Here is a 13,105-nt window from a genome sequence, read left to right as displayed (position 1 = left end):
GCATTTGGACAATGCTCTCAGGCATGGGATGGGATTGTTGGGGTGTCTGTGCAGGAGCTGGACTGGATGATCCTTATGGGTCCCATCAAACCCAGGATATTCCATGAGTCCTTGTTCTCCTGATCTCAGCAAGGACTGCAGTGTTTGCAGGTTACTGGAGACAGAGTTGATTTTGCACACATCCTGGTTGGAGGTGCCGTGGTGCTGGTCCACAGAGGTGCCTTGCTGGGATTTTTTATGCATCTAAAATCTCCCAGCATCATGTGTGACTTCTTGTTTCCTCTGCTTGAGGGAATAACAGCAAACAGGGACAGAGAGACTGTCAATCAAGACACGATCTGGAAAAGCAAATTGTTAGCCTGAGGAAGGCCAGGGAGGACAATGGGGGCAGTTTCAATCCTGCCACTTGTTGGCTGTGCAGAGGCACTGGGTGGCACTGGGCAGCACTGGGCTCTCTGTTCCCAGGTGAGCTCAGATGTTGCAGGTGTTCACAGGAGGCCACAGAGATGTTTTGAGGGCTGGAGCCCCTGTGCTCTGGAGCCAGGCTGGGAGTGCTGGGGGTGTTCACCTGGAGAAGAGAAGGCTCCAGGGAGAGCTGAGAGCCCCTGCCAGGGCCTAGAGGGGCTCCGAGAGTGACAGGACAAGGGGAAATGACTTCCCACTGCCAGAGATCAGTGTTAGATGGGATACTGGGGAGAAATTCTTCCCTCTGAAGGTGGTGAGGCTCTGGCACAGGGTGCCCAGAGGAGCTGTGGCTGCCCCATCCCTGGAAGTGTCCAGGGCCAGGTTGGACGGGGCTTGGAGCACCCTGGGATAGTGGAAGGTGTCCCTGTCCATGGCAGGAGTTGGGAATGGGATGAACTTTAAGGTCCCTTTCCACCCTAACCATTCCATGGTTCGAAAATTCTATGAAACCTCATTCCTGGAGTTTAGACTCGCCTCTTGGACCATTACCACAGCTCTGCTCCAAACAGAAGTGAGACAAAAATATCGCAGGTGTTGGTGTGCTGAGGGGAGAACTGAAAGCCAGGCCAGGCTCTGTGGCAGAAGAGCCACCAACTTGGCTCTCCTCTTGGGGACCTGCAAGAAGGTGTCCGGGGAGCCAGGCAGCCCATCCACCACATGAAGAGCCAACCAGAGCAAGTCAGTGAAGCCCGGCTGGAAGGGGGAAAGCTTTATCCCAGTGCTGGAGGAGGAAGGGATTCACTTGATGTTTTAGCCAGCCTTTGTGTTTACGAAGCAAACAACACGCTGGCTGTATCCACAGGCCCTCCTGGGGCTGGGAACGCTGGCCAGATGGTTTGCTGGGGTTTCTAAGGTACCACTGAAACAAGCACCTCCCTGCCAGGCCCTTCCTCCTGCTCTCTGGGCTTGAGGATGCTTGAGCTGTGTCCACAGAAGGGCAGCAGAGCACAGGCCTGATGAGGAGCAGCTGAGGGAGCTTGGGGGGCTCAGCCTGAAGAAAAGGAGACTCGGGGTGTCTTGTGGGGGACCTTCTCTCTCCACACCTCCCTGACAGGAGGGTGCAGCCAGGTGGGGGGTGCGCTCTGCTCCCAGGGAACAAGGGACAGGACAAAGAGAAATGGCCTCAAGTCAGCACTTCTGGAGGAGCTTTATGCTGGATATTAGGGAAAATCTCTTGACCCACAAGGGCTGCCAAGCACTGGCCTAGGCTTCCCAGGGCAGAGATGGAGTCTCCATCCCTGAAGGGAATGAAAAGAGGTGTGCTCTTGGGGACATGGGTTACTGGTGCCCTTGGCAGTTCTGGGGAAATAGTTGGATTTGATGGTCTCAGGGGTCTTTTCCAACCTAAATGATTCTTTAATTCTATGATTTTAGTTAAATGTGAATCGTGAGAATGTCTGAATCAAGATCCTTGTGCTGTAAGCCTGTGACAGCCTCCAGAGACCCTGGCAATGTGGGTCTGTGGGGATTGTCAGGGTCTCCTGGAACCCAGGGGCATTCCTGGACAAAAAACAATGGGACCCTGAATATGTTCTGGACAATAATTCCCTTTCCCAGATGGTATCTACCTAGTTTGGCTCCACAGAGGCCACGGGTGACCATGCTGAGGGCTTTACTGAAGTGAAGGTTCTCCCCTCATCCCTATAGCCAGTTTTCTTGTCATTCCAGGTAGCTGGGTCCATCAGATGTGATGTGAAATCCCTGAGGGCTGTTCCTGTCTCATCCTTCAGGTGTTTGGCAGGGATTGCTGGGAGGATTTGCTCCATCACTTTCCCAGGGTCAGAGGTGACATTGAGCAGGCTGCAGTTCACCTCCTCAAAGCTGGGTGTGAGGTTTCCTTCTGTCACTCACCAGGAACCTCCTGATTGCTACAACATTCCAAAGAGATCAGAGAGGATCCTTGCCAGGGCACCGTCAATCTCCCTCAGCATGCTTGAGTGTATCCCACCTGCTCCTATGGGCTTGCATTTGTGTCTCTAATCCATGTTCTTCCAGGATGGAAATACCATTCCACTGCTTGGAACAAGGAACTGGAAGTCTTGAGGGCCTCACTGGCCACCAAGAGCTTGGCTGCAGGAAGCCCCTGCTGTGTTGCCAGCACTCATGGGCACTGCTTCCCCACCCGGCATCTCCTGGAAATGTGTGGGGTGGGAGCATCCAGGGCACAGTGAGTCACCTTCGGCGAGATGGAACTCAAGTCTGTTCTGCCCCTGGCTACCTGCTGAGCCGAATCAATGCAGTCTTTGAAATCTACTCCCCTTGAGGCATTAAATATCAATAAATTCTGCTTTCCTTCCTCATTCCAGTTCCATTCAGACCATGTCCTGGCATATTTGGGAATTTCCAGGACATGCAAGCTCATGGATATTGAAACCTGGCCCAGCCACCAGTGCCTGGATTTCCTGTGGACTAAGAGACCTCACGGATGCCCTGCGTGGGAAAGCTCTGGCACTCTACAGGCTGCCCGCAGCTGCCAGAGCTTCTTTCATTTTCACTTTTCTCCGCAGCTCCACCCGTGGCTCCAGAAGCCTGTACGTCTCAGAGGCTCCGGGAGTGTGTCTGCAGCAGCCTCTGGAAGGAGCCCCGGCTGCCCAGGCGGGAGCGCAGAGCCCGGGAACCGCAGCGCAGGGACCCCGGGGCTGGCGGCCGGGAACCGCTCCGGTGAGTGCGGCCAGAGCAGTGACAGCCCTGTGGCTGCGGAGCAGGGCGGGCTGGCATCCCCTTGGGAGCGGGGTGACCAGCCGGGCTCTGTCTTGCCGAGCCCATCTGGGCACAGGGGACAGCCCTAAGGTGGGAAGCGCAGGGGAGCCTCCCCAAAGGGCCGGGTGCTTCGGGGCGCTCAGCGAGTGCTGGGCGCACGCATCCTCCTGATCCGCTCTTATCCGCCCCTACAGCGCTGCCGTGGGTGCTGAGGACCAGCTGCTGCTCTGGGCGCTGGGGACAGGCTGCTGCCGAGCCCGCTCTCCGCCGCAGATGTCCCGGGAGCCGCGGCAGCGCTGTGCCCCGCTGATCCCGCAGGCCCGCGGCGGGCGGGCGCAGCGCGCCGTGTACCTGCTGCTGGCGCTCTGCGCCGGGGCGCTGCTCCTCGCCGGGCAGCCCCTCGTGTCCACCGCCCGCAGCCTCACCTTCCACTTCGCCACCCTGCAGATCGGGGCGCTGCTCAAGGGCACCTGCTACCTGGCCGAGGAGATCTTTCACCTCGACTCCAGGTGAGCCTGGAGCTGGCTGCCGGCGGCGCTCCTGGGACCACCCCGGGGCCGAGGGCGTCGCACCCTCGGGGTGTGCTGGGGTTTGCTCCTGGTCTTTCTGCCCGCACGTGCCCTCTGTGGCAATGATGTGCTGTGCCCAGCAGCACATGCTGCCCTCTGTCACACTCCTGTCCCTCTCATCTTTTGCTCCTTCTCCCCACCCTCTCCCCACCTGCTCAGCTCCCCCATGGATGTCTCCTATCCATGGGAACTCCCTGGTGTGCCCTTCTCCTGAGGAACAGATCTTGGCCCCCAGCCTTTCCCCACCACACAGTGCTGGAGAGCAGGGGGCTGTTGTCTCCCTTTGCTGTCCAGGGTGACATTCCATCTGCTCCCTCTGAGTCCCACGGGTGCTGAAAAGGACCCAAGCCCTCTCCTGGCTGGGGGCACTGGGGTGTGCTGGGCAGGGTCCCACACAGCTCTGTAGTGCTCTGGAAGGTTGGTGGCACTGGCCAGGAGATGGGAGCAGCCCTGGCCACGGCTGCTGAGTGTGGGTGGGTGGCCTGACTCCTGTCTCCCTGTCCCACCCAGGCACCACGGCAGCTTCTGGAGGGCCCTGAGCACCTGCTTCCCCCTGCGCTGGCACGGGGCCATGCTGCTCGTCTGTGGCTCAGCCTACGTGGCTCTCCTCGGTGATGGGCAGCCACTCGGCCTCCACCTCATCCTGGCCAGTCTGTGCCAGCTCCTCATCCTTGCCCTGGGGCTCCAGGTGAGGTTCCCAAACCTCCAGCCTGGCTGGCTGCCCAGGGAGCCCTTCAGCCCTGAGCAGCTGAGGGGGCACGTAGGCAGCTCTACATGGCCTCTGCATGTCCAGCCCACCCAGAGTCAGCCTGGTGGGAGGAACACTCAGCTCAGCCCTGCAGAGCTGCTCTCCCTGGCCCCGTGCTGCCAGGGGTGTTGGCAGGAGGGCCAGGCTGCCTCCTAATGAGCACAACTCCTCCAGGGGCTGGCACAGCCCCCCCGACATGAAAAACGGGTATTTTAAATCTGTCAGTCAGGCTGGCCCCTGAGGGGAGAGCAGAGCCTGTGTGTTCTCAATTATCAGTGTGGTGTGGGGGCAGAGCCAAGCCCCAGGAGCCTCTGCAGGGGCTCTGCAGTGCTCCAGCGGTGCTGGAAGGGTCACACAGGCTGCAGAAGGTGCTTCTCTCAGGTGGCTGTGGGACAGGACACCCATCTCCACCTAAGTGCACACACAGAGCAGGCAGAGGCCATTGGGAATCCCACCATCAGGCACTGGGGTGTCTCCTCTCCTGGAAGCACTGGGCAGATGCACAAGTTGCACTGGGACACACAATCCCAGTGGAAGGTGCAGCCAGGGAAATGCCTGGCTCACTCCAGCCCCAGTGCCCTCCTCTGTCGGGGCTGTCAGGTGCTCTGCCCTGCTGCTCTGCACAGGGGCAAGGAGCTGGTGGGGTTGTTCACTCTCCAGATCTCTTTGGACTTGTCCAATCCCTGTGGAGAACTGACTGTTGCAGAAGGGCCCAAGTGGCTGCTGTCTTCACCTGCCTGTCTGTCCTTCCCTCCACAGAAGCCCTCAGCAGTGGAGATGTCTGAGATGTCTGAGAGGTCCAAGCAGAACGTTGCTCATGGACTTGCCTGGTCCTATTATGTTGGATACCTAAAAATAGTCCTGCCACGTACGTAGCTGTTTCCCTGCATTCTCCTGCCTACAGACAGAAATAGCTCCTAATAACAATCCTCCCATTTTTACAGTGTTAGCAGGGAAATGGGGAGCAAGGCAGAATGCAGCTGTACTCACACCAGGCACCTCTGCCTGATGCTCTCTTCCACCAGGGATGAAAAAGTCCATGGAGGAATTCAGCAGAGCAAATCCCAACCTGCTGGCATGCAGGAAGACCTGGAAGCTCCACATCTTGGTCCCTCTGAGCTGTGATGTCTATGATGAGCTGGAGAAAGCTGACAGCAACATCCAGTACGTGACAGACCTCACTGAAACCACTCTGGCCCGAGCTGGCACCAAGAAGAGGGTCTACAAACACAGCCTCTATGCAATCAGGGATGAAGAAAACCAGGTATGCTGAGAGCAGCATTGGGAGCATCATCCCAAAAGTCTTGCTGGCCCTAGAAGTGGTCGTAAGGACAGGAGATTGTCACCTCTCCTATTAGATACTCCCAGCTTTCACCAGGCTTCCACGAGATGGAGAGATCCCATTCCTGTAGCCCTTCCCGCTGGCTGCTTCCTTCCAGGCTCAGCTGCACAGATGGTGGGTTTGCTTAACCCCTCCTGGAGCTGATTGAAGTCCAGAGAACAGTAGAAAACTGAGCAGAAAAAAGCAGATGTGGACTACAGAGCATCCCTTCCCACAGGATGAATGTTTCCTTGTGTTGCGAAGAGGTGCTTGAAGATGTCTGTGTGAGTCATTATTTGACTCCCTCCTTTCCCCCAGTCACCCCTTTTCTAGGTTGGTGAGCCCTAAATCTCTCCATCTCACATTGCATTAATCTCCTCCCACATCTCCTGGCAGACTGACCCCTGTCCCTTCCCCCTGGAGGAGGGAACACCCTGGTGCAGTGGATGGAGACATCGGCAGAGCTCTGCTCCTCCTCTGGGTCCCCTGCTTTGCCCTTTGGCAGTGGCTGGGCTCTGTGCTGCAGTTTTTAAAGCCCTGCCTGAAGGGACCCCGAGCCTCTCCTGGCACTGCTCCGGGGGAAGCACAGTCAGCTGTGGGTTTTCCCCGCTGTGCTGCACACACTCATGCCGTGTTCCATCTGCAGGCTCCTGCTGAGTCACTCTGCTCCCTGGGAGCTCCAGCAGCTCTCAGCCTGGACCTGGCCTTCCAGCAATATTTGCCCCTCAACTTCCTGCACCTCACAGTGACGCAGGGCCCATGGAAGGCACCTGCCCCAGGGCACAGCAGAAACTGCCTGCCAAGGCTGGGAACTTCCTGCTTCTCTGCATTTACCTGGGACCACGTCCCTCTTCCTTCTAATCCACTCCATTAAACTTTCCAGTTTGCCCAGTGTAAGACTTACTGGTAACACTGCTCCTCCTTGGCATGTTTACGGCTTTATCAGATTTCTCCTTGTTTCTTTGCTCAGCCTCCTTCCAGCTGTGCCTCCACCTTTCCAGTGTTTATGCTCTGCCCTCCAGCTCACTGTTAGGATGCTCAGAATAATGGAATCACAAAATGTGCTGTGTTTGAAGGGACCCACAAAGATTATCAAGTCCAACCCCTGTCCCTGCACAGACACCCCAGCAATCCCACCCTGTGCCTGAGAGTGTCCAAACACTCCTGGAGCTCTGGCAGCCTTCGGGCTGTGACCGCTCCCTGGAGAACCTCAGTATCCTCTGGGGGAAGAACCTTTTCACGATATCCAACCTAACCCTGACCTGACACTGCTCCAGCCATTCCCTGGGTCCTGTCACTAGTCACAGAGAGCAAAGATGGATGCTGTCCCTCCACTTTCCTTTGTATAGCAGAAAGCCACCAAGAAGGTGTGATCACAGGGAAGAGATGTCTCCCTAGGGGACCAAATTCCATGGGGAGCACTGACAAAGCCAGTGGCTGCCCCCCATGGGCAAAGGCAGCTCCCTGAGCCCACCTGGCAGAGGGGACACCTGGACCTGTCAGGCCAGCTGCTCTTTCCCTGCTCTGCAGAAGGCAGAGGGACACTGGGGCCAGACCCAGTATCCCTGTCCCAGTGTTCCCAGTGCAAGGCAGGCCAAGGAGCCACTGAGGAGTTCTAAGTGCTCTGCCCAGTCTCAGGGTCTCCCAGCAGCTGTTTTCCCACCCCTCCTGTCCCCATGTCTTCTCCTTCCACCCCTGCAGCTCTGGCACTGTGCTGTGGAATATGCCACCCCGCTGCAGTCCCTCTACGCCATGTCCCAGGATGAGTGTGCTGCCTTCAGCCGGGAGGAGCGCCTGGAGCAGGCCAAGCTTTTCTACAGGACCTTGGAGGAGATCCTGAAAGGCTCCAAGGAGTGTGCAGATGCCTACAGGCTCATTGCCTATGAGGGTGAGTGAGGGGAAAGGGCTTGGGGTGCCCAGGGCAGTGGCTGTGCTCTTCTAACCCCGAGTGACCTCAGATCAGTGTCTGTGCTGATGTCTCCAGTCAGGGGGCCATGGTGGCCCCTGCTGCCATAGGAGGAAGGGAGGGGCTGCATTCCCACGTGAAATAGGAATGTCACTGAGCATGGCATCACTGGCTGGGTGAGGGAGGGCATTGTCCCACTCTGCTCTGGGGTGGGGTGGCCTCACCTCGAGCCCTGGGGCAGCTCTGGGAACCACAATATGAGGAAGTTCTAAAGCTGTTAGGGACTGTCCAAACGAGTGATGTGGGGGTGGTGAAGGGCCCAGAGGGGCCACACAAGGAGCAGCTGGGGGCACTTGGCCTGTCCAGCTGGAGCAGAGGAGGCTGAGGTCAGACCTCCCTGGGGGCTGCAGCTCCTCCTGAGGGGCAGCTCTGATCTCTGCCCCCTGGGACCGGGGACAGGACCCAGGGAATGGCTGGAGCTGTGTCAGGGGGATTTAGTCTGGATATCAGGAAAAGGTTCTTCCCCCAGAGAGTACTGGGGGGCACTGCCCAGGCTCCTCAGGGCATGGGCACAGCCCCAGGGCTGCCAGAGCTCCAGGAGCGTTTGGACAATGCTCTGGGACACGGTGTCTGTGTGGAGCCAGGAGTTGGACTGGATGATCCTTGTGGATCTTTTCCAACTCAGGGTATTCCATGATTCCATAATTCTAAGGACTTCTTGCTGTGGGTCTGAGGAGCAGGGAAGGTGGTGGCAGTACTGGTTGTCCCAGCTGAAGTCAAGGGGACAAACCTGAGACAAGCTGTCTACTGCAAGGAGTAAGTATAACAGCAGGCACCCAGGGGAAGCAGCAGCTCCCCTCACTGTTGATGTTCCTGGAAGAAGTTGCTGGGGCTGTCAAGCCCTCCCCAGCAGTGGGATGAGTGTGTGCTGGCTCAGTGCCATTCCTACTGACAGGGGATGGGAGGGAGGGAGGCTTTCCCTATTCCCATCATCTTTTCATCTCCCATCTCCTCACCTTCACGAGGACAAAATCAGCATCTTGCTGTAATGAATGTTGGTTTTTTCAGAGGAAACTCAGCAGTCTAATGAGGAGAAGCATTTCTATCCAGTGAGCCAGTTCCTATCACAAGCACTATTGGGAATCCACAGTGCCTGTCATTTTACACTCCTCACCACACTCGGCATTTGAATTTTTCCCTCTGCCATGCTGAAAGTGGGAAGTAAAAGCTGTATTTTGACTGTGCAGGAAATTTTGCATATTTGGGGGCATCTCACAGAGACTTTGCTCCCTGCCCAGAGCTCTGCCTCAAGACAACCAGTGAAGGAAGGTTTTGTCTTTCTTCTGTTCCAGAGCCAAGAGAAGCAGAGACCCACTTTCTGTCCAGAGAGATCGCGTGGCACTTGCGGCAGGAGCATCACGAGGAGATCGCCGTGCTCGAGGGAAGTCACACGCACACCCCATCCACGGCCCTGGACTCAGCAGACCTCAACCTCCAGATCAGTGTGTCAGACCTGCCACAGCCACTGCGCACTGATGGCTTCTAACACACCTCCTCACCACGCCCTGGGGCTCGGGTCACCTCTCCCCAACCCCCTTCCCCTTGGAGCATGTGCTACGCATGGCTGCAACCCCCAGCTCCCACCCAAACCTCCAGGGCACCACGGTTACTGGAGCAGCTGACTCAGCCCACAGCCCTGTGACATGCTTCCCATTTTCTTTGTTATGTTCAGCTCATATGTTCTTCTGTGGGTGTATTGTTTCTTTTTATCTGCCTTCATTTGTGTCATATAAAGCACTTTCCTCTCTGGGACAAGTTGCACTATCCTAAATTTTGGGCACGATGTGCAGTCTTGCCCACATGGGATAGGAAAAGGTTTTTCTCTCAGAGGGTGGTCAGGCACTGAACAGGATCCTCAGGTAATGGTCATGGCTCTAAGGCTGCCAGAGCTCCAGGGGTGCTTGGATGACGCTCTCAGGGACAGGGTGGGATTGTTGGGGGTGTCTTTGCGGGGCCAGGAGTTGGACTGGATGATCCTTGTGGGTCCCTTCCAACCCAGGATATTCCATGATTCTGTGATATGCTGTGGTGTTGGATGACTTTGGAAATGCCAGCCACAAGTGTGCGTGTGTGTGCTGGGACAAACACACTCAGGCCACGTGGGGACACTCCTGGGGCAGCTTCTGCAGGCACAGGGAGCATGTGCAGGACTTCAGGGGAGCCTCCATCCTGACTGAAAGTGTTGGTGGCAGAGCAGGCTCACCCAGGATGGGGAGATGCTGGGCAGGTGCAGGCTGGAGCTGAGACAACAGCCTTGCTCCTGCCTTTGGCTGCCCAGCTCCTTTTGAAATCACAGAACCCTGGAGTCACCAAGGCTGGAAAAGCCCTCTAAGGTCATTGTGTCCAACCATTAACCCAGAACTGCTAAGGCTATCACTAACACATGTCCCCAGGTGCCACATCCTGTGGTTTTTTTAATATTTCCAGGGGACAGTGACTGTCCTGCACAGCCCATTTCAGTGCCTGACAACACTTTCAGTGAGTAAATTCTTCCTGACGTGCAAACCAAGCCTCCCTTGGGGCAGTTTGAGGCCTTTCCCTCTGGTTCTGTCCCCTGTTGTCTGGGAGTGGAGCCCCACCTGGCTGTTAAGGGGTTGTAGAGAGGGAGATGGTGCTGCCTGAGCCTCCATTTCTCCAGGCTGAGCCCGCCCTCAGCTCCCTCAGATGCTCCTCATCTTGTGCTTCAGACTTTTCCCCAGCTCCACTCCCTTCACTGGACATGCTCCTGCCCCTCAATGTCTTTCCTGTCATGAGGGGCCCAGAACTGGACACAGGATTCCAGGTGCCTCACCTGGGCTATATATGTAGCACTCCACCTTTCATGCATGTGGGAGAACATGGTAGGAGATTTCTCCCTAGCTCCAGCCCAGTGAGCTTTCAGGAGAGATTTGGCTGCATGTTTGTCCTGCTGGGACTGGGAATTGGAACCCATTTCAGGATGCAGTAAAACCTTAATCTGCAGCCTAATCTCTGGGTACTGCATCTGTGCAAAAATGGCAAAAATGGCAGATGAAAGGGCTGTGAAGGGGTTGGGACAGCAAAGGCCACTGCAAAGAGACAGCTGGTTCACAGAGGTATCAGGAATCTCTGCCGAGGCCTCTGGGATGTGCCAAGTGCCTGGTGCTGGACTGACTGGAGAGGGAAGACAGCAGGTGAGGGACCTGGCAGGAGACACCCTGAGTGCAGGGAGCAGAATGGGGGTCTGGCCCTGGGGTGTGGGCAGGACGTGGGTCCTGGTCACCTGAGCAGCACTCCCAACGGCACAGAGCAAATGCTGTGGGCACCTGCTGAGATGGCAGGGAAATGCATCAGGGCTGAGCTCAGCAACAAGGGAACAGCCAGCACAGCTGTGTGAGCAGCAAAGCCACTGCAGTTCCCCAGGGCTCGCACCCTCAAACCCATCCTTTGGGGCACAACTCCGTGTCCTCCTCGATGCCCTGCTCCTTTCTCATGTGGCAGCTCCTTATCTCGCCCATCACTGCAGCCAGCCTGGGCTGGAGATGCCGATAAGCTCAGGCCACATTAGAAGGGGACAGGTTGAAAGACAGGCACAAGCCCAGAGGAAATCTGACAGCACAACCTTGTTCCAGCAGCAGCCGTGCTGCCAGCCAAAGGCTCAGCTCCTGCCACTGCTCAAGGGCACAGCCAGGGCCAAGGTGAAAGCCTTTGCTGGCAGTGGGAACCGGAGGCAGGGCTGGATCAGAGGCAGGAAAATCAAACCTCAGAAGTGGCAGCTTGCTGCTAAGCTGGCAAACATAGGATAACCAGTTTCCCCTTGAGCTCTCCAACAGCACAAATATCTCCGTTTTAGTGCTAATCACAGCACCGCACAGCAGGTCTGACTCAGACTCAGGACTCTGGCTTGGAGGCAGACCCATCCTAATCCATGGGGAGCAGCAATGCCACCACACCTCAGCAAGGTGAGCTGAGCGGGTCCAGGGGCCACCACGATCCAGCAGGTCCCAGGTGCAGCAGGGAGGGAGGTTCACGGCCAGGATCCTGCTGAGCAAGGCACAGAATGGCTGTATGCTCCCTCCAGCCAGGGCTGGGGCCAGGGCTCAGCATGGACAGGGCTTCTCCCAGCCCTCCCTCACATCCCAGGTGTTTTTCCACCAGAAATCCCAGGAACCACCAGCAGTGACCCACTGGTGCTGCTCCACACAGCACAGAGCCTTAGTGTGTAACCTCGGGGGGCTCAGAGCTGAGTTCCCTCACAGACCCTCTGAGGAAAAGTGCTCAGCTTCTGCCATGACCTAGAAAAAGTGATCTTCAAGGAATCCCAGAATGGGTTGGGTTGAAAGGGACCTTAAAGCTCATCTCATTCCACTCCCTGCCATGGGCAGGGACAGCTTCCACTATCCCAGGGTGCTCCAAGCCCCGTCCAACATGGCCTTGGATGCTTCCAGGGATGGGGCAGCCACAGCTCCTCTGGGCACCCTGTGCCAGGGCCTCACCACCCTCACAGGGAACAATTCCTTCCCAGTGCCAGTATAAACCTACTCTCTGCCATGTTGTCCTGCAGCTGGTGAGGATGGAAATGGGTTCACCCCTCTGGACGTGAGCGCAGTGACTGATCACAGGGCTCTGCTGCCCTCATATGTTTTGTACCAATTACCCAAATTTTCCAAGTCAGCCTTGCACTAAGTGGCACTTTTCAAGTGTGAAAGGCCCTCGCACTCACTCACATAGTTTAATTTAATTTCATTTCATTTCATTTCGTTTTGTTTTATTTAGTTTCGTTTCGTTTCATCCTTTCATGAAGTAAAAATCCTGCTGGAAGAGTGGCTGGTTTGAGGTGGCTGAGGAAAATGTCAGGTTCACTAAGTCCACACCTGCCTCTGGATAAAGTTTGGAATCCTGCAAAGCAAGGAAACAGCAGCTCAGCACTCAGCCTTCAGCAATGGTTGGACTAAAACTGGCTATTAATATTAATAACAATATTAATGCTTCTTTTTTAGGCTGCACCTGCCACTGCTTCCCGAGTCCCTTTCCTTTTCCCAGCGCTCAGTGGGAGCAGTGTAATACGCACTGGGAATGGATCTAAATTAACTTGGAGAGCAGCAGCCCGACAGCCCAGAAGGCTTCACAGAGCTGCTGCTGTGCTGGCGTAGCACCCACGAGAGTAACACATACATAACCCCCAGCACCACAGGTTTTAATTAAATTGTGCCAAGCGCCTGAAAGCAACATTTCCCACAGTTCCTCCGTTTTGCCTGCAGTTCTGCAGTGCCTCTTTTCCAAGCTGGAAGTGCTGCAGTGGGGGTTTCAGTGGCTGTGTCAGCTGGAGCGTGGCCCCAGCACAGCTCTGTGGGGCTTTGGGCTCACACAAGAGTGGA

General features: G+C 56.3%; 1 protein-coding gene across 1 annotated transcript; it reads left to right on the top strand.

Moving 5' to 3' along the window:
* The first annotated feature begins 3,045 nt into the window (after positions 1–3,045).
* STING1 (stimulator of interferon response cGAMP interactor 1) lies at positions 3,046–9,649 on the top strand. The gene is made up of 7 exons (XM_040078384.2): positions 3,046–3,126; positions 3,360–3,674; positions 4,245–4,422; positions 5,242–5,350; positions 5,508–5,746; positions 7,505–7,691; positions 9,062–9,649. The coding sequence occupies exons 2-7, from the start codon at positions 3,439–3,441 to the stop codon at positions 9,253–9,255; spliced, it is 1,143 nt and encodes a 380-aa protein (XP_039934318.1). The 5' UTR covers positions 3,046–3,126; positions 3,360–3,438; the 3' UTR covers positions 9,256–9,649.
* The last annotated feature ends 3,456 nt before the right edge of the window (positions 9,650–13,105 follow it).

This window comes from Hirundo rustica, chromosome 14, assembly GCF_015227805.2.
Source record: "Hirundo rustica isolate bHirRus1 chromosome 14, bHirRus1.pri.v3, whole genome shotgun sequence".
NCBI classification, from domain to species: Eukaryota; Metazoa; Chordata; class Aves; order Passeriformes; family Hirundinidae; genus Hirundo; species Hirundo rustica.
The sequence above is the reverse complement of the archived record's forward strand: the minus strand, read 5'-3'. Positions and strand labels throughout refer to the sequence as shown.

What these genes read in the sequence shown, in the direction of transcription:
- STING1 (XM_040078384.2), top strand. Translation starts at nt 3,439, where the DNA reads ATGTCCCGGGAGCCGCGGCAGCGCTGTGCCCCGCTGATCCCGCAGGCC. An exon ending in TCCTTGCCCTGGGGCTCCAG is followed by an intron (nt 4,423 to 5,241) that starts GTGAGGTTCCCA and finishes TTCCCTCCACAG; the next exon opens with AAGCCCTCAGCAGTGGAGAT. An exon ending in CAGGCTCATTGCCTATGAGG is followed by an intron (nt 7,692 to 9,061) that starts GTGAGTGAGGGG and finishes CTTCTGTTCCAG; the next exon opens with AGCCAAGAGAAGCAGAGACC.